At 46.0% G+C, this 21,755-nt stretch overlaps 1 protein-coding gene across 1 annotated transcript in view; it reads right to left on the reverse strand.

Annotated features, from left to right (window-relative positions):
* Positions 1-21,755, reverse strand: part of LOC128687035 (cell adhesion molecule Dscam2-like) — an 817,703-nt gene that overhangs the window by 285,533 nt on the left and 510,415 nt on the right. The window contains exons 5-7 of the mRNA XM_070082408.1: positions 19,649-19,740; positions 15,192-15,338; positions 8,549-8,669 (exon numbers count right to left, since the gene is read on the reverse strand). Coding sequence (XP_069938509.1) covers positions 8,549-8,669; positions 15,192-15,338; positions 19,649-19,740 — 360 coding nt within the window. The remainder of the gene's footprint in view (positions 1-8,548; positions 8,670-15,191; positions 15,339-19,648; positions 19,741-21,755) is intronic.

Genomic DNA, 21,755 nt, shown 5'->3' on the forward strand with positions numbered 1-21,755 from the left:
GAGTTGAAGGTCTGATCCAGTGAGAGTGAGAGGTGAAGGTCTGATCCAGTGAGAGTGAGAGGTGAAGGTCTGATCCAGTGAGAGTGAGAGGTGAAGGTCTGATCCAGTGAGAGTGAGAGGTGAAGGTCTGATCCAGTGAGAGTGAGAGAGGAAGGTCTGATCCAGTGAGAGTGAGTGGTGAAGGTCTGATCCAGTGAGAGTGAGAGATGAAGGTCTGATCCAGTGAGAGTGAGAGGTGAAGGTCTGATCCAGTGAGAGTGAGTGGTGAAGGTCTGATCCAGTGAGAGTGAGAGGTGAAGGTCTGATCCAGTGAGAGTGAGAGGTGAAGGTCTGATCCAGTGAGAGTGAGAGGTGAAGGTCTGATCCAGTGAGAGTGAGAGGTGAAGGTCTGATCCAGTGAGAGTGAGAGGTGAAGGTCTGATCCAGTGAGAGTGAGAGGTGAAGGTCTGATCCAGTGAGAGTGAGAGGTGAAGGTCTGATCCAGTGAGAGTGAGAGGTGAAGGTCTGATCCAGTGAGAGTGAGAGGTGAAGGTCTGATCCAGTGAGAGTGAGAGGTGAAGGTCTGATCCAGTGAGAGTGAGAGGTGAAGGTCTGATCCAGTGAGAGTGAGAGGTGAAGGTCTGATCCAGTGAGAGTGAGAGGTGAAGGTCTGATCCAGTGAGAGTGAGAGGTGAAGGTCTGATCCAGTGAGAGTGAGAGGTGAAGGTCTGATCCAGTGAGAGTGAGAGGTGAAGGTCTGATCCAGTGAGAGTGAGAGGTGAAGGTCTGATCCAGTGGGGGTGAGAGGTGAAGGTCTGATCCAGTGAAAGTGAGAGGTGAAGGTCTGATCCAGTGAGAGTGAGAGGTGAAGGTCCGATCCAGTGGGAGTGAAAGGTGAAGGTCTGTGAGAGTGAGAGGTGAAGGTCTGATCCAGTGAGAGTGAGAGGTGAAGGTCTGATCCAGTGAGAGTGAGAGGTGAAGGTCTGATCCAGTGAGAGTGAGAGGTGAAGGTCTGATCCAGTGAGAGTGAGAGGTGAAGGTCTGATCCAGTGAGAGTGAGAGGTGAAGGTCTGATCCAGTGAGAGTGAGAGGTGAAGGTCTGATCCAGTGAGAGGTGAAGGTCTGATCCAGTGAGAGTTGAAGGTCTGATCCAGTGAGAGTGAGAGGTGAAGGTCTGATCCAGTGAGAGTGAGAGGTGAAGGTCTGATCCAGTGAGAGTGAGAGGTGAAGGTCTGATCCAGTGAGAGTGAGAGGTGAAGGTCTGATCCAGTGAGAGTGAGAGTTGAAGGTCTGATCCAGTGAGAGTGAGAGGTGAAGGTCTGATCCAGTGAGAGTGAGAGGTGAAGGTCTGATCCAGTGAGAGTGAGAGAGGAAGGTCTGATCCAGTGAGAGTGAGAGGAGAAGGTCTGATCCAGTGAGAGTGAGAGGTGAAGGTCTGATCCAGTGAGAGTGAGAGGTGAAGGTCTGATCCAGTGAGAGTGAGAGGTGAAGGTCTGATCCAGTGAGAGTGAGAGGTGAAGGTCTGATCCAGTGAGAGTGAGAGGTGAAGGTCTGATCCAGTGAGAGTGAGAGGTGAAGGTCTGATCCAGTGAGAGTGAGAGGTGAAGGTCTGATCCAGTGAGAGTGAGAGGTGAAGGTCTGATCCAGTGAGAGTGAGAGGTGAAGGTCTGATCCAGTGAGAGTGAGAGGTGAAGGTCTGATCCAGTGAGAGTGAGAGGTGAAGGTCTGATCCAGTGAGAGTGAGAGGTGAAGGTCTGATCCAGTGAGAGTGAGAGGTGAAGGTCTGATCCAGTGAGAGTGAGAGGTGAAGGTCTGATCCAGTGAGAGTGAGAGGTGAAGGTCTGATCCAGTGAGAGTGAGAGGTGAAGGTCTGATCCAGTGAGAGTGAGAGGTGAAGGTCTGATCCAGTGAGAGTGAGAGGTGAAGGTCTGATCCAGTGAGAGTGAGAGGTGAAGGTCTGATCCAGTGAGAGTGAGAGGTGAAGGTCTGATCCAGTGAGAGTGAGAGGTGAAGGTCTGATCCAGTGAGAGTGAGAGGTGAAGGTCTGATCCAGTGAGAGTGAGAGGTGAAGGTCTGATCCAGTGAGAGTGAGGTGAGGTCTGATCCAGTGAGATTGAGAGGTGAAGGTCTGATCCAGTGAGAGTGAGAGGTGAAGGTCTGATCCAGTGAGAGTGAGAGGTGAAGGTCTGATCCAGTGAGAGTGAGAGGTGAAGGTCTGATCCAGTGAGAGTGAGAGGTGAAGGTCTGATCCAGTGAGAGTGAGAGGTGAAGGTCTGATCCAGTGAGAGTGAGAGTTGAAGGTCTGGTCCAGTGAGAGGTGAAGGTCTGATCCAGTGAGAGTGAGAGTTGAAGGTTTGATCCAGTGAGAGTGAAAGGTGAAGGTCTGATCCAATGAGTGAGAGGTGAAGGTCTGATCCAGTGATCCAGTGAGAGTGAGAGGTGAAGGTCTGATCCAGTGAGAGTGAGAGGTGAAGGTCTGATCCAGTGAGAGTGAGAGAGGAAGGTCTGATCCAGTGAGAGTGAGAGGAGAAGGTCTGATCCAGTGAGAGTGAGAGGTGAAGGTCTGATCCAGTGAGAGTGAGAGGTGAAGGTCTGATCCAGTGAGAGTGAGAGGTGAAGGTCTGATCCAGTGAGAGTGAGAGGTGAAGGTCTGATCCAGTGAGAGTGAGAGGTGAAGGTCTGATCCAGTGAAGGTCTGAGTGAGAGGTGAAGGTCTGATCCAGTGAGAGTGAGAGGTGAAGGTCTGATCCAGTGAGAGTGAGAGGTGAAGGTCTGATCCAGTGAGAGTGAGAGGTGAAGGTCTGATCCAGTGAGAGTGAGAGGTGAAGGTCTGATCCAGTGAGAGTGAGAGGTGAAGGTCTGATCCAGTGAGAGTGAGAGAGGAAGGTCTGATCCAGTGAGAGTGAGAGGAGAAGGTCTGATCCAGTGAGAGTGAGAGGTGAAGGTCTGATCCAGTGAGAGTGAGAGGTGAAGGTCTGATCCAGTGAGAGTGATCCAGTGAGAGTGGAGAAGGTCTGATCCAGTGAGAGTGAGAGGTGAAGGTCTGATCCAGTGAGAGTGAGAGGTGAAGGTCTGATCCAGTGAGAGTGAGAGGTGAAGGTCTGATCCAGTGAGAGTGAGAGGTGAAGGTCTGATCCAGTGAGAGTGAGAGGTGAAGGTCTGATCCAGTGAGAGTGAGAGGTGAAGGTCTGATCCAGTGAGAGTGAGAGGTGAAGGTCTGATCCAGTGAGAGTGAGAGGTGAAGGTCTGATCCAGTGAGAGTGAGAGGTGAAGGTCTGATCCAGTGAGAGTGAGAGGTGAAGGTCTGATCCAGTGAGAGTGAGAGGTGAAGGTCTGATCCAGTGAGAGTGAGAGGTGAAGGTCTGATCCAGTGAGAGTGAGAGAGGAAGGTCTGATCCAGTGAGAGTGAGAGAGGAAGGTCTGATCCAGTGAGAGTGAGAGGAGAAGGTCTGATCCAGTGAGAGTGAGAGGTGAAGGTCTGATCCAGTGAGAGTGAGAGGTGAAGGTCTGATCCAGTGAGATCCAGTGAGAGTGAGAGGTGAAGGTCTGATCCAGTGAGAGTGAGAGGTGAAGGTCTGATCCAGTGAGAGTGAGAGGTGAAGGTCTGATCCAGTGAGAGTGAGAGGTGAAGGTCTGATCCAGTGAGAGTGAGAGGTGAAGGTCTGATCCAGTGAGAGTGAGAGGTGAAGGTCTGATCCAGTGAGAGTGAGAGGTGAAGGTCTGATCCAGTGAGAGTGAGAGGTGAAGGTCTGATCCAGTGAGAGTGAGAGGTGAAGGTCTGATCCAGTGAGAGTGAGAGGTGAAGGTCTGATCCAGTGAGAGTGAGAGGTGAAGGTCTGATCCAGTGAGAGTGAGAGGTGAAGGTCTGATCCAGTGAGAGTGAGAGGTGAAGGTCTGATCCAGTGAGAAGGTCTGATCCAGAGAGTGAAGGTCTGATCCAGTGAGAGTGAGAGGTGAAGGTCTGATCCAGTGAGAGTGATCCAGTGAGAGGTGAAGGTCTGGTCCAGTGAGAGTGAGAGGTGAAGGTCTGATCCAGTGAGAGTGAGAGGTGAAGGTCTGATCCAGTGAGAGTGAGAGGTGAAGGTCTGACCCAGTGAGAGTGAGAGGTGAAGGTCTGATCCAGTGAGAGTGAGAGGTGAAGGTCTGATAGAGTGAGAGTTGAAGGTCTGATCCAGTGAGAGTGAGAGGTGAAGGTCTGATCCAGTGAGAGTGAGAGGTGAAGGTCTGATCCAGTGAGAGTGAGAGGTGAAGGTCTGATCCAGTGAGAGTGAGAGGTGAAGGTCTGATCCAGTGAGAGTGAGAGGTGAAGGTCTGATCCAGTGAGAGTGAGAGGTGAAGGTCTGATCCAGTGAGAGTTGAAGGTCTGACCCAGTGAGAGTGAGAGGTGAAGGTCTGATCCAGTGAGAGTGAGAGGTGAAGGTCTGATCCAGTGAGAGTGAGAGGTGAAGGTCTGATCCAGTGAGAGTGAGAGGTGAAGGTCTGATCCAGTGAGAGTGAGAGGTGAAGGTCTGATCCAGTGAGAGTGAGAGGTGAAGGTCTGATCCAGTGAGAGTGAGAGGTGAAGGTCTGATCCAGTGAGAGTGAGAGGTGAAGGTCTGATCCAGTGAGAGTGAGAGGTGAAGGTCTGATCCAGTGAGAGTGAGAGGTGAAGGTCTGATCCAGTGAGAGTGAGAGGTGAAGGTCTGATCCAGTGAGAGTGAGAGGTGAAGGTCTGATCCAGTGAGAGTGAGAGGTGAAGGTCTGATCCAGTGAGAGTGAGAGGTGAAGGTCTGATCCAGTGAGAGTGAGAGGTGAAGGTCTGATCCAGTGAGAGTGAGAGGTGAAGGTCTGATCCAGTGAGAGTGAGAGGTGAAGGTCTGATCCAGTGAGAGTGAGAGGTGAAGGTCTGATCCAGTGAGAGTGAGAGTTGAAGGTCTGATCCAGTGAGAGGTGAAGGTCTGATCCAGTGAGAGTGAGAGGTGAAGGTCTGATCCAGTGAGAGTGAGAGGTGAAGGTCTGATCCAGTGAGAGTGAGAGGTGAAGGTCTGATCCAGTGAGAGTGAGAGGTGAAGGTCTGATCCAGTGAGAATGAGAGGTGAAGGTCTGATCCAGTGAGAGGTGAAGGTCTGATCCAGTGAGAGTTGAAGGTCTGACCCAGTGAGAGTGAGAGGTGAAGGTCTGATCCAGTGAGAGTGAGAGGTGAAGGTCTGATTCAGTGAGAATGAGAGGTGAAGGTCTGATCCAGTGAGAGTGAGTGGTGAAGGTCTGATCCAGTGAGAGTGAGAGGTGAAGGTCTGATCCAGTGAGAGTGAGAGGTGAAGGTCTGATCCAGTGAGAGTGAGAGGTGAAGGTCTGATCCAGTGAGAGTGAGAGGTGAAGGTCTGATCCAGTGAGAGTGAGAGGTGAAGGTCTGATCCAGTGAGAGTGAGAGGTGAAGGTCTGATCCAGTGAGAGTGAGAGGTGAAGGTCTGATCCAGTGAGAGTGAGAGGTGAAGGTGTGATCCAGTGAGAGTGAGAGATCCAGTGAGAGTGAGTGAAGGTCTGATCCAGTGAGAGTGAGAGGTGAAGGTCTGATCCAGTGAGAGTGAGGTGAAGGTCTGACCCAGTGAGAGTGAGAGGTGAAGGTCTGATCCAGTGAGAGTGAGAGGTGAAGGTCTGATCCAGTGAGAGTGAGAGGTGAAGGTCTGATCCAGTGAGAGTGAAGGTCTGATCCAGTGAAGGTCTGATCCAGTAAGAGGTGAAGGTCTGATCCAGTAAGAGGTGATGGTCTGATCCAGTAAGAGGTGAAGGTCTGATCCAGTGAGAGTGAGAGGTGAAGGTCTGATCCAGTGAGAGTGAGAGGTGAAGGTCTGATCCAGTGAGAGGTGAAGGTCTGATCCAGTGAGAGTGAGAGGTGAAGGTCTGATCCAGTGAGAGTGAGAGGTGAAGGTCTGATCCAGTGAGAGGTGAAGGTCTGATCCAGTAAGAGGTGAAGGTCTGATCCAGTGAGAGTGAGAGGTGAAGGTCTGATCCAGAGAGAGAGTCCAGTGAGAGTGAGAGGTGAAGGTCTGATCCAGTGAGAGGTCTGATCCAGTGAGAGTGAGAGGTGAAGGTCTGATCCAGTGAGAGTGAGAGGTGAAGGTCTGATCCAGTGAGAGTGAGAGGTGAAGGTCTGATCCAGTGAGAGTGAGAGTTGAAGGTCTGATCCAGTGAGAGGTGAAGGTCTGATCCAGTGAGAGTAAGAGTCGAAGGTCTGATACAGTGAGAGTTGAAGGTCTGGTCCAGTGAGAGGTGAAGGTCTGATCCAGTGAGAAGTGAAGGTCTGATCCAGTGAGAGGTGAAGGTCTGATCCAGTGAGAGTTGAAGGTCTGATCCAGTAAGAGGTGAAGGTCTGATCCAGTAAGAGGTGAAGGTCTGATCCAGTAAGAGGTGAAGGTCTGATCCAGTAAGAGGTGAAGGTCTGATCCAGTGAGAGTGAGAGTTGAAGGTCTGATCCAGTGAGAGTTGAAGGTCTGATCCAGTGAGAGGTGAAGGTCTGATCCAGTGAGAGTTGAAGGTCTGATCCAGTGAGAGGTGAAGGTCTGATCCAGTAAGAGGTGAAGGTCTGATCCAGTAAGAGGTGAAGGTCTGATCCAGTGAGAGTTGAAGGTCTGATCCAGTGAGAGTTGAAGGTCTGATCCAGTGAGAGTTGAAGGTCTGATCCAGTAAGAGGTGAAGGTCTGATCCAGTGAGAGTGAGAGTTGAAGGTCTGATCCAGTAAGAGGTGAAGGTCTGATCCAGTGAGAGTGAGAGGTGAAGGTCTGATCCAGTGAGAGTGAGAGTTGAAGGTCTGATCCAGTGAGAGTGAGAGGTGAAGGTCTGATCCAATGAGATTGAGAGTTGAAGGTCTGATCCAGTGAGAGTGAGAGTTGAAGCTGTGATCCAGTGAGGTGAAGGTCTGATCCAGTGAGAGTTGAAGGTCTGATCCAGTAAGAGGTGAAGGTCTGATCCAGTGAGTGAGAGTTGAAGGTCTGATCCAGTGAGAGCTGAAGGTCTGATCCAGTGAGAAGAGTTGAAGGTCTGATCCATTGAGAGTTGAAGGTCTGATCCAGTGAGAGTGAGAGGTGAAGGTCTGATCCAGTGAGAGGTGAAGGTCTGATCCAGTGAGAGGTGAAGGTCTGATCCAGTGAGAGTTGAAGGTCTGATCCAGTGAGAGTTGAAGGTCTGATCCATTGAGAATTGAAGGTCTGATCCAGTGAGAGTTGAAGGTCTGATCCAGTGAGAGTGAGAGTTGAAGGTCTGATCCAGTGAGAGGTGAAGGTCTGATCCAGTGAGAGGTGAAGGTCTGATCCAGTAAGAGGTGAAGGTCTGATCCAGTAAGAGGTGAAGGTCTGATCCAGTAAGAGGTGAAGGTCTGATCCAGTAAGAGGTGAAGGTCTGATCCAGTAAGAGGTGAAGGTCTGATCCAGTAAGAGGTGAAGGTCTGATCCAGTAAGAGGTGAAGGTCTGATCCAGTAATAGTCACACATTAAAATATTACTGCTATAAGTGAACGTTTAAGTGGTAAGTATGGCTCTTTCTGGTGTGTAAGTGGACAATTTGATTTGTAATATGTGTGTGGGTGCGTGTATGTGGGTGTGTGTTTGTGGGTGTGTGTATGTGCTTGGGTGTATGTGGGTGCGTGTATGTGGGTGTGTGTTTGTGGGTGCGTGTATGTGGTTGGGTGTATGTGGGTGTGTGTATGTGGGTGTGTGTTTGTGGGTGTGTGTTTGTGGGTGTGTGTATGTGGGTGTGTGTTTGTGCTTGGGTGTATGTGGGTGTGTGTATGTGTTTGTGGGTGCGTGTATGTGGGTGTGTGTTTGTGGGTGCGTGTATGTGGGTGTGTGTTTGTGGGTGCGTGTATGTGGGTGTGTGTTTGTGGGTGCGTGTATGTGGGTGTGTGTTTGTGGGTGCGTGTATGTGGGTGTGTGTTTGTGGGTGTGTGTATGTGGTTGGGTGTATGTGGGTGTGTGTATGTGTTTGTGGGTGTGTGTACGTGGGTGGGTGAATATGGGTGTGTATGTGTTTGTGTGTATGTGTTTGTGGGTGTGTGTATGTATGTGCGTGTATGTGTGTATGTGTTTGTGGGTGTGTGTTTGTGGGTGCGTGTATGTGGGTGTGTGTTTGTGGGTGCGTGTATGTGGGTGTGTGTTTGTGGGTGCGTGTATGTGGGTGTGTGTTTGTGGGTGCGTGTATGTGGGTGTGTGTTTGTGGGTGCGTGTATGTGGGTGTGTGTTTGTGGGTGCGTGTATGTGGGTGTGTGTTTGTGGGTGTGTGTATGTGGTTGGGTGTATGTGGGTGTGTGTATGTGTTTGTGGGTGTGTGTACGTGGGTGGGTGAATATGGGTGTGTATGTGTTTGTGTGTATGTGTTTGTGGGTGTGTGTATGTATGTGCGTGTATGTGTGTATGTGTTTGTGGGTGTGTGTATGTGGGTGGGTGTAGGTGTGTGTATGTGGGTGGGTGTATGGTGCATGTCGCCGAGTGTGTGCGTGTGTGTGTGTGTGTGTGTGTGTGTGTGTGTGTGTGTGTGTGTGTGTGTGTGTGTGTGTGTGTGTGTGTGTGTGTGTGTGTGTGTGTGTGTAACAACTCACCTGTACGTGGGCGTGGGGTGGCTCTGGGCGGCACAGGGCAGCACCGCCCACTCTCCCGCCCTTACAGTCACAGTAACTCTGTTGTCCACTATAAGTCTGGGTGCAACATTACCGTGTGGTTCTGTAAGTGGCAGAGAATAATGTTAAGTGACTACCTGTAAGACAAGTGGCTACCTGTAAGACAAGTGGCTACCTGTAAGCAAGACAAGTGGCTACCTGTAAGTAAGACAAGTGGCTACCTGTAAGGAAGACAAGTGGCTACCTGTAAGTAAGACAAGTGGCTACCTGTAAGCAAGACAAGTGGCTACCTGTAAGTAAGACAAGTGGCTACCTGTAAGTAAGACAAGTGGCTACCTGTAAGTAAGACAAGTGGCTACCTGTAAGTAAGACAAGTGGCTACCTGTAAGCAAGACAATTGGCTACCTGTAAGCAAGACAAGTGGCTACCTGTAAGTAAGACAAGTGGCTACCTGTAAGTAAGACAAGTGGCTACCTGTAAGACAAGTGGCTACCTGTAAGTAAGACAAGTGGCTACCTGTAAGTAAGACAAGTGGCTACCTGTAATCAAGACAAGTGGTTACCTGTAAGCAAGACAAGTGGCTACCTGTAAGCAAGACAAGTGGCTACCTGTAAGTAAGACAAGTGGCTACCTGTAAGTAAGACAAGTGGCTACCTGTAAGCAAGACAAGTGGCTACCTGTAAGCAAGACAAGTGGCTACCTGTAAGACAAGTGGCTACCTGTAAGACAAGTGGCTACCTGTAAGACAAGTGGCTACCTGTAAGCAAGACAAGTGGCTACCTGTAAGCAAGACAAGTGGCTACCTGTAAGCAAGACAAGTGGCTACCTGTAAGACAAGTGGCTACCTGTAAGACAAGTGGCTACCTGTAAGCAAGACAAGTGGCCACCTGTAAGCAAGACAAGTGGCTACCTGTAAGTAAGACAAGTGGCTACCTGTAAGACAAGTGGCTACCTGTAAGTAAGACAAGTGGCTACCTGTAAGACAAGTGGCTACCTGTAAGCAAGACAAGTGGCTACTTGTAAGCAAGACAAGTGGCTACCTGTAAGCAAGACAAGTGGCTACCTGTAAGACAAGTGGCTACCTGTAAGACAAGTGGCTACCTGTAAGTAAGACAAGTGGCTACCTGTAAGACAAGTGGCTACCTGTAAGTAAGACAAGTGGCTACCTGTAAGTAAGACAAGTGGCTACCTGTAAGCAAGACAAGTGGCTACCTGTAAGCAAGACAAGTGGATACCTGTAAGCAAGACAAGTGGCTACCTGTAAGTAAGACAAGTGGCTACCTGTAAGTAAGACAAGTGGCTACCTGTAAGTAAGACAAGTGGCTACCTGTAAGACAAGTGGCTACCTGTAAGACAAGTGGCTACCTGTAAGTAAGACAAGTGGCTACCTGTAAGTAAGACAAGTGGCTACCTGTAAGTAAGACAAGTGGCTACCTGTAAGTAAGACAAGTGGCTACCTGTAAGCAAGACAAGTGGCTACCTGTAAGTAAGACAAGTGGCTACCTGTAAGACAAGTGGCTACCTGTAAGTAAGACAAGTGGCTAGCTGTAAGTAAGACAAATGGCTACTTATAAGTAAGACAAGTGGCTACCTGTAAGACAAGTGGCTACCTGTAAATAAGACAAGTGGCTACCTGTAAGTAAGACAAGTGGCTACCTGTAAGTAAGACAAGTGGCTACCTGTAAGCAAGACAAGTGGCTACCTGTAAGTAAGACAAGTGGCTACCTGTAAGTAAGACAAGTGGCTACCTGTAAGTAAGACAAGTGGCTACCTGTAAGTAAGACAAGTGGCTACCTGTAAGTAAGACAAGTGGCTACCTGTAAGCAAGACAAGTGGCTACCTGTAACCAAGACAAGTGGCTACCTGTAAGCAAGACAAGTGGCTACCTGTAAGTAAGACAAGTGGCTACCTGTAAGTAAGACAAGTGGCTACCTGTAAGTAAGACAAGTGGCTACCTGTAAGTAAGACAAGTGGCTACCTGTAAGACAAGTGGCTACCTGTAAGACAAGTGGCTACCTGTAAGACAAGTGGCTACCTGTAAGTAAGACAAGTGGCTACCTGTAAGACAAGTGGCTACCTGTAAGTAAGACAAGTGGCTACCTGTAAGACAAGTGGCTACCTGTAAGTAAGACAAGTGGCTACCTGTAAGACAAGTGACTACCTGTAAGTAAGACAAGTGGCTACCTGTAAGTAAGACAAGTGGCTACCTGTAAGACAAGTGGCTACCTGTAAGTAAGACAAGTGGCTACCTGTAAGTAAGACAAGTGGCTACCTGTAAGCAAGACAAGTGGCTACCTGTAAGTAAGACAAGTGGCTACCTGTAAGTAAGACAAGTGGCTACCTGTAAGTAAGACAAGTGGCTACCTGTAAGTAAGACAAGTGGCTACCTGTAAGTAAGACAAGTGGCTACCTGTAAGTAAGACAAGTGGCTACCTGTAAGTAAGACAAGTGGCTACCTGTAAGTAAGACAAGTGGCTACCTGTAAGTAAGACAAGTGGCTACCTGTAAGTAAGACAAGTGGCTACCTGTAAGTAAGACAAGTGGCTACCTGTAAGCAAGACAAGTGGCTACCTGTAAGCAAGACAAGTGGCTACCTGTAAGCAAGACAAGTGGCTACCTGTAAGCAAGACAAGTGGCTACCTGTAAGTAGGACAAGTGGCTACCTGTACGTACGACAAGTGGCTACCGGTATGTAAGACAAGTGGCTACCTGTAAGTAAGACAAGTGGCTACCTGTAAGTAAGACAAGTGGCTACCTGTAAGACAAGTGGCTACCTGTAAGCAAGACAAGTGGCTACCTGTAAGTAAGACAAGTGGCTACCTGTAAGTAAGACAAGTGGCTACCTGTAAGACAAGTGACTACCTGTAAGTAAGACAAGTGGCTACCTGTAAGTAAGACAAGTGGCTACCTGTAAGACAAGTGGCTACCTGTAAGTAAGACAAGTGGCTACCTGTAAGTAAGACAAGTGGCTACCTGTAAGCAAGACAAGTGGCTACCTGTAAGTAAGACAAGTGGCTACCTGTAAGTAAGACAAGTGGCTACCTGTAAGTAAGACAAGTGGCTACCTGTAAGTAAGACAAGTGGCTACCTGTAAGTAAGACAAGTGGCTACCTGTAAGTAAGACAAGTGGCTACCTGTAAGTAAGACAAGTGGCTACCTGTAAGTAAGACAAGTGGCTACCTGTAAGTAAGACAAGTGGCTACCTGTAAGTAAGACAAGTGGCTACCTGTAAGTAAGACAAGTGGCTACCTGTAAGCAAGACAAGTGGCTACCTGTAAGCAAGACAAGTGGCTACCTGTAAGCAAGACAAGTGGCTACCTGTAAGCAAGACAAGTGGCTACCTGTAAGTAGGACAAGTGGCTACCTGTACGTACGACAAGTGGCTACCGGTATGTAAGACAAGTGGCTACCTGTAAGTAAGACAAGTGGCTACCTGTAAGTAAGACAAGTGGCTACCTGTAAGACAAGTGGCTACCTGTAAGCAAGACAAGTGGCTACCTGTAAGTAAGACAAGTGGCTACCTGTAAGTAAGACAAGTGGCTACCTGTAAGCAAGACAAGTGGCTACCTGTAAGTAAGACAAGTAGCTACCTGTAAGACAAGTGGCTACCTGTAAGTAAGACAAGTGGCTACCTGTAAGTAAGACAAGTGGCTACCTTCAGTGGTATCCCCCGGTGGTACCTTCAGTGGTATCCCCCGGTGGTACCTTCAGTGGTATCCCCAGATGGTACCTTCAGTGGTATCCCTAGATGGTACCTTCAGTGATATTCCTAGATGGTACCTTCAGTGGTATCCCTAGATGGTACCTTCAGTGGTATCCCTAGATGGTACCTTCAGTGGTATCATTAGATGGTACCTTCAGTGGTATCACCTGATGGTGCCTTCAGTGGTATCCCTCGATGGTACCTTCAGTGGTATCCACCGGTGGTACCTTCAGTGATATCCCCAGATGGTACCTTCAGTGGTATCCCCAGATGGTACCTTCAGTGGTATCCCCCGGTGGTACCTTCAGTGGTATCCCTAGATGGTACCTTCAGTGGTATCCCCCGGTGGTACCTTCAGTGGTATCCCCAGATGGTACCTTCAGTGGTATCCCCAGATGTTACCTTCAGTGATATCCCCCGGTGGTACCTTCAGTGGTATCCCCAGATGGTACCTTCAGTGGTATCCCCAGATGGTACCCTCAGTGGTATCCCCAGATGGTACCCTCAGTGGTATCCACAGATGGTACCCTCAGTGGTATCCCCAGATGGTACCCTCAGTGGTATACACAGATGGTACCCTCAGTGGCATCCCCAGATGGTACCTCAGTGGTATCCCCAGATGGCACCCACAGTGGTATCCCCAGATGGTACCCTCAGTGGTATCCACAGGTGGCACCCTCAGTGGTATCCCCAGATGGTACCCTCAGTGGTATCCCCATATGGTATCCCCAGATGGTACCCTCAGTGGTATCCACAGATGGTACCCTCAGTGTTATCCCCAGATGGTACCATCAGTGGTATCCCCAGATGGTACCCTCAGTGGTATCCACAGATGGTACCCTCAGTGGTATCCACAGATGGTGCCCTCAGTGGTATCCCCAGATGGTACCATCAGTGGTATCCCCAGATGGTACCCTCAGTGGTATCCACAGATGGTACCCTCAGTGTTATCCCCAGATGGTACCATCAGTGGTATCCCCAGATGGTATCCTCAGTGGTATCCCCAGATGGTACCCTCAGTGGTATCCACAGACGGTACCCTCAGTGTTATCCCCAGATGGTACCATCAGTGGTATCCCCAGATGGTACCCTCAGTGGTATCCACAGATGGTACCCTCAGTGGTATCCACAGATGGTGCCCTCAGTGGTATCCCCAGATGGTACCATCAGTGGTATCCCCAGATGGTACCCTCAGTGGTATCCACAGATGGTACCCTCAGTGTTATCCCCAGATGGTACCATCAGTGGTATCCCCAGATGGTATCCTCAGTGGTATCCCCAGATGGTACCCTCAGTGGTATCCACAGATGGTATCCTCAGTGGTATCCCCAGATGGTATCCTCAGTGGTATCCCCAGATTGTACCCTCAGTGGTATCCACAGATGGTATCCTCAGTGGTATCTACTACACTAAGAACCTTCAGGCTGCACCTCACCATGACAAGAATACTTTAATACCTTAAATATGGATTAAGGTTATCTCTCAGTGTATATACCCTGAGTAAACACATCTCTCAGTGTATATAACCTGAGTAAACACATCTCTCAGTGTATATACCCTGAGTAAACACATCTCTCAGTGTATATACCCTGAGTAAACACATCTCTCAGTGTATATACCCGAGTAAACACATCTCTCAGTGTATAAACCCTGAGTAAACACATCTCTCAGTGTATATACCCTGAGTAAACACATCTCTCAGTGTATATACCCTGAGTAAACACATCTCTCGGTGTATAAACCCTGAGTAAACACATCTCTCAGTGTATATACCCTGAGTAAACACATCTCTGAGTGTATATACCCTGAGTAAACACATCTCTCGGTGTATAAACCCTGAGTAAACACATCTCTCAGTGTATAAACCCTGAGTAAACACATCTCTCAGTGTATATACCCTGAGTAAACACATCTCTCAGTGTATATACCCTGAGTAAACACATCTCTCAGTGTATATACCCTGAGTAAACACATCTCTCAGTGTATAAACCCTGAGTAAACACATCTCTCAGTGTATATACCCTGAGTAAACACATCTCTCAGTGTATATACCCTGAGTAAACACATCTCTCGGTGTATAAACCCTGAGTAAACACATCTCTCAGTGTATATACCCTGAGTAAACACATCTCTGAGTGTATATACCCTGAGTAAACACATCTCTCGGTGTATAAACCCTGAGTAAACACATCTCTCAGTGTATAAACCCTGAGTAAACACATCTCTCAGTGTATATACCCTGAGTAAACACACCTTTCAGTGTATATACCCTGAGTAAACACTTCCCTCAGTTTATATATGCTGAGTGAAGACATCTCTCAGTGTATATATGCTGAGTAAACACACCTCTCAGTGTATATATGCTGAGTAAACACATCTCTCAGTGTATATATGCTAAGTAAAGACACCTCTCAGTGTAAATATGCTGAGTAAACACACCTCTGTGTATATACCTTGACTAAACACACCTCTCAATGCATACATGCTGAGTAAAGACATCTCTTAGTGTATATATGGTGAGTAAACATACCTCTGTGTATTTTAAATCCTATGTCGTCATATATACATACTAACCAGTCATATATATACACTTGTTATATATACACTTAGCAGTCATATATATACTTACTAGTAATACACATTGTTAGTTATGCATGAAGTTAGGTCAGTTTGGTCAGGATACAAGACAAGTGTTTTCGAACTGTGACATTAGGTCATGTGACCGTGGTCTTACAGTGACTTACTGGTCTTACAGTGACTCACTGGTCTTATAATGACTTACTGGTCTTACAGTGACTTAGTGGTCTTACAGTGACTTACTGGTCTTACAGTGACTTACTGGCCTTACAGTGACTCACTGGTCTTACAGTGACTCACTGGCCCTGGTACCAGTTTAAATACTCAGAAAGATAATTTACTCACCAGTTATGATAACTCTGCCAACTGATGACTCAGTGATGTCGCCCGTGAGGGTGTGGTTGGCACGGCAGCGATAACTACGATATCCATCGCTGGGATCAGCACGGTAGATGTGTAAGCTACCGTCGTGCAGGATCATGTACTTCCCTCCTGTAACAACCATACTTATTATTACGTAATACTACCCTATCTTACTACCACTCTTATTACTACTAATACTACCCTATCTTACTATCACTCTTATTACTACTAATACTACCCTATCTTACTACCACTCTTATTACTACTAATACTACCCTATCTTACTACCACTCTTATTACTACTAATACTACCCTATCTTACTATCACTCTTATTACTAATAATACTACCCTATCTTACTACCACTCTTATTACTACTAATACTACCCTATCTTACTATCACTCTTATTACTACTAATACTACCCTATCTTACTACCACTCTTACTACTACTAATACTACCCTATCTTACTACCACTCTTATTACTACTAATACTACCCTATCTTACTACCACTTTTATTACTACTAATACTACCCTATCTTACTACCACTCTTATTACTACTAATACTACCCTATCTTACTATCACTCTTATTACTACTAATACTACCCTATCTTACTATCACTCTTATTACTACTAATACTACCCTATCTTACTATCACTCTTATTACTACTAATACTACGCTATCTTACTACCACTCTTATTACTACTAATACTACCCTATCTTACTATCACTCTTATTACTACTAATACTACCCTATCTTACTATCACTCTTATTACTACTAATACTACCCTATCTTACTATCACTCTTATTACTACTAATACTACCCTATCTTACTATCACTCTTATTATTACTAATACTACCCTATCTTACTATCACTCTTATTACTACTAATAATACCCTATCTTACTACCACTCTTATTACTACTAATACTACTATTACTGCTATTATTACCACTACCATCACTACTATTACTACTGCTACTACCACTACCATCACTACTATTACTTCTGCCACTACCACTACCATTATTATTACTACTGCTACTACCACTACCATCACTACTATTACTACTGCCACTACCACTACCATCACTACTATTACTACTGCCACTACCACTACCATCACTACTATTACTACTGCTACTACCACTACCATCACTACTATTACTACTGCCACTACCACTACCATCACTACTATTACTACTGCTACTACCACTACCACTACCATCACTACTATTACTACTGCCACTACCACTACCATCACTACTATTACTACTGCTACTACCACTACCATCACTACTATTACTACTGCCACTACCACTACCATCACTACTATTACTACTGCCACTACCACTACCATCACTACTATTACTACCACTACCATCACTACTATTACTACTGCCACTACCACTACCATCACTACTATTACTACTGCTACTACCACTACCATCACTACTATTACTACTGCCACTACCACTACCATTACTACTGCCACTACCACTACCATTACTACTATTACTACCACTACCATCACTACTATTACTACTGCCACTACCACTACCATCACTACTATTACTACTGCCACTATCATCACTGCTATTACTACCACTACCATCACTACTATTACTACCACTACTACTACCATCACTACTATTACTACCACTACTACTACCATCACTACTATTACTACCACTACTACTACCATTACTACTATTACTACCACTACTACTACCATCACTACTATTACTACCACTACTACTACCATCACTACTATTACTACCACTACTACTACCATCACTACTATTACTACCACTACTACTACCATCACTACTATTACTACCACTACTACTACCATCACTATTACTACCACTACTACTACCATCACTACTATTACTACCACTACTACTACCATCACTACTATTACTACTGCCACTACTACACATACTACTATTACTACCACTACTACTACCATCACTACTATTACTACCACTACTACTACCATCACTATTACTACCACTACTACTACCATCACTACTATTACTACCACTACTACTACCATCACTATTACTACCACTACTACTACCATCACTACTATTACTACCACTACTATCACTACTATTACTACCACTACTACTACCATTACTACTATTACTACCACTACTACTACCATCACTACTATTACTACCACTACTACTACCATCACTACTATTACTACCACTACTACTACCATCACTACTATTACTACCACTACTACTACCATCACTACTATTACTACCACTACTACTACCATCACTACTATTACTACCACTACTACTACCATCACTACTATTACTACCACTACTACTACCATCACTATTACTACCACTACTACTACCATCACTACTATTACTACCACTACTACTACCATCACTACTATTACTACCACTACTACTACCATCACTACTATTACTACCACTACTACTACCATCACTACTATTACTACCACTACTACTACCATCACTACTATTACTACCACTACTACTACCATCACTACTATTACTACCACTACTACTACCATCACTACTATTACTACCACTACTACTACCATCACTACTATTACTACCACTACTACTACCATCACTACTATTACTACCACTACTACTATCACTACTATTACTACCACTACTACTACCATCACTACTATTACTACCACTACTACTACCATCACTACTATTACTACCACTACTACCATCACTATTACTACCACTACTACTACCATCACTATTACTACCACTACTACTACCATCACTACTATTACTACCACTACTACTACCATCACTACTATTACTACCACTACTACTACCATCACTACTATTACTACTGTTACTACCACTACCATCACTACTATTACTACTGCTACTACCACTACCACTACCATCACTACTATTACTACTGTTACTACCACTACCATCACTACTATTACTACTGCTACTACCACTACCACTACCATCACTAATATTACTACTGTTACTACCACTACTATCACTACTATTACTACTGCTACTACTCCTACCATCACTACTATTACTACTGCTACTACCACTACCATCACTATTACTACTGTTACTACCACTACCATCACTACTATTACTACTGCTACTACCACTACCATCACTACTATTACTACTGCCACTACCACTATCATCACTACTATTACTACTGCTACTACCACTACCATCACTACTATTACTACTGCTACTACCACTACCACTACCATCACTACTATTACTACTGTTACTACCACTACCATCACTACTATTACTACTGTTACTACCACTACCATCACTACTATTACTACTGTTACTACCACTACCACTACCATCACTACTATTACTACTGCCACTACCACTACCATCACTTCTATTACTACTACCACTACCATCACTACTATTACTACTATTACTACCACTACCATCACTACTATTACTACTGCTACTACCACTACCACTACCATCACTACTATTACTACTGTTACTACCACTACTATCACTACTATTACTACTGCTACTACTCCTACCATCACTACTATTACTACTGCTACTACCATTACCATCACTACTATTACTACTGCCACTACCATCACTACTATTACTACTGCTACTACCATCACTATTACTACTACCACTACCATCACTACTATTACTACTGCCACTACCATCACTATTACTACTGCTACTACCACTACCCTCACTACTATTACTACTGCCACTATCACTACCATCCCCACTAAATCTCTTCTGCTCTTTCTCCTTTCCTCTCCCCCTCTTCTTCGATCCCTCTCTGACCTTCCTTCCTTACCGCCTTGTGAGGTCAGGTGTGTGTAGACACAGACACCTGCCGTGGCACCTTGTGATAATCATAGTTACCACTCTGTAATGACCTTATCTACCTCCCTCATCCAGGGTAACTGCCTTCCTTCACCACACTTCACTACCCCAGGAGAGAGAGCGAGGCAGGGTTAGTGCCTTCCTTCACTATCCCAGGTGAAAGAGAGAGAGAGAGAGAGAGAGAGAGAGAGAGAGAGAGAGAGAGAGAGAGAGACAGAGAGAGAGAGACAGACAGAGTCAGAGAGAGAGAGAGAGAGAGAGAGAGAGAGAGAGAGAGAGAGAGAGAGAGAGAGCAGAGACAGAGAGAGCAGAGGGGAACAGAGAGACAGACAGACAGACAGAGACAGAGACAGAGACAGAGAGAGAGAGAGAGAGAGAGAGAGAGAGAGAGAGAGACAGACAGAGACAGAGACAGAGACAGAGAGAGAGAGAGAGAGAGAGAGAGAGAGAGAGAGAGAGAGAGAGAGAGAGAGAGAGAAAAAAAAAAGAAAGAAAGAGAGAAAGAGGGAGGGTGGGTAAGTCCCTTCACCACACTTCACTGTGCTAGTAGGAATACGTATACTCACCACTCTCTAGTCCTGGCTGTATAACGTAAGCATCATCTTGCACCCAGGCCACCACCTTGACATACTCCTTCACGTATGGTGGTATCCGGCAACTGTGGAGGAGAGACAGGTGACAATGGCGAGACTACAAAAACTGTGAAGGAGAGACAGGTGATAATGGCGTGACTACAACAACTGTGGAGGAGAGACAGGTGACAATGGCGAGACTACAAAAACTGTGAAGGAGAGACAGGTGATAATGGCGTGACTACAACAACTGTGGAGGAGAGACAGGTGACAATGGCAGACACAAAAACTGTGAAGGAGAGACAGGTGATAATGGCGTGACGACAACAACTGTGGAGGAGAGACAGGTGACAATGGCGAGACTACAAAAACTGTGAAGGAGAGACAGGTGATAATGGCGTGACTACAACAACTGTGGAGGAGAGACAGGTGACAATGGCGAGACTACAAAAACTGTGAAGGAGAGACAGGTGATAATGGCGTGACTACAACAACTGTGGAGGAGAGACAGGTGACAATGGCGAGACTACAAAAACTGTGAAGGAGACAGGTGATAATGGCGAGACTACAACAACTTTGAAGGAGAGAGAGGTGATAATGGCGAGACTACAAAAACTGTGAAGGAGAGAGAGGTGATAATGGCGAGACTACAAAAACTGTGAAGGAGAGAGAGGTGATAATGGCGAGACTACAAAAACTGTGAAGGAGAGAGAGGTGATAATGGCGAGACTACAAAAACTGTGAAGGAGAGAGAGGTGATAATGGCGTGACTACAACAACTGTGGAGGAGAGACAGGTGACAATGGCGAGACTACAAAAACTGTGGAAGGAGAGAGGTGATAATGGCGTGACTACAACAACTGTGGAGGAGAGACAGGTGACAATAGACTACAAAAACTGTGAAGGAGAGAGGTGAAAAGGGCGTGACTACAACAACTGTGGAGGAGAGACAGGTGACAATGGCGAGACTACAAAAACTGTGAAGGAGAGAGAGGTGATAATGGCGTGACTACAACAACTGTGAAGGAGAGAGAGGTGATAATGGCGAGACTACAACAACTGTGAAGGAGAGAGAGGTGATAATGGCGAGACTACAACAACTGTGAAGGAGAGACAGGTGACAATGGAGAGACTACAAAACTGTGGAAGGAGAGAGGTGATAATGGCGTGACTACAACAACTGTGGAGGAGAGACAGGTGACAATGGCTAAGACTACAAAAACTGTGGGAAGGAGAGAGGTGATAATGGCGTGACTACAACAACTGTGGAGGAGAGACAGGTGACAATGGCGAGACTACAAAAACTGTGAAGGAGAGAGAGGTGATAATGGCGTGACTACAACAACTGTGGAGGAGAGACAGGTGACAATGGCGAGACTACAAAAACTGTGAAGGAGAGAGAGGTGATAATGGCGTGACTACAACAACTGTGAAGGAGAGAGAGGTGATAATGGCGTGACTACAAAGTTTATTCTCTATAAGGATTACAATGCTGAGTTTACAGAATTTGGTTATTGTGTGGTTTACATGTAGTTAAATAATGATTACAGAGTGTACCACTAGAACACCTAGCATGGCTAGGCATTTCGGGCAGACTTAGTTTAATTCTTTATTTTAAAATATTACAAATTATGAGGTAAGTTGGTATTATGGCTAAGTGACTAAATACTAGTTTGTGAGTTTAGCAATGTGAATGCTTTTGTTTTGGCACAGTACATAGTTTCAGTATTGGAGTATCACAGGATTCATTATTTTTAGATTGAGATTAATATTTCTGTTTATGGTCAAATGGGTGAGTGAGTGTAAGTGTGAACCACCAGGTGGTATTCGTGTAGTTAGTTGACGGGGTGTATCAGGGAGATAAGATGTTTTCTAATGGTAGTTTTGAAGGTGATGAATGTGTCTGCAGTTCTAGAGTTCTCAGGTAGGGTGTTCCAGATTTTAGGGCCTTTGACATACATTGAATTTTTGTAAAGGTTTAGTCGGACACGGGGAATGTCGTAGAGATGTTTGTGTCTGGTGTTATGCCTGTGGGTTCTGTCACAACTATCAAGAAAGCGTTTTAGGTCAAGGTTGATATTGGAGTTTAAGGTCCTGTAGA

The sequence above is a fragment of the Cherax quadricarinatus genome, chromosome 7 (assembly GCF_038502225.1).
Source record: "Cherax quadricarinatus isolate ZL_2023a chromosome 7, ASM3850222v1, whole genome shotgun sequence".
In the NCBI taxonomy this organism is placed as follows: domain Eukaryota; kingdom Metazoa; phylum Arthropoda; class Malacostraca; order Decapoda; family Parastacidae; genus Cherax; species Cherax quadricarinatus.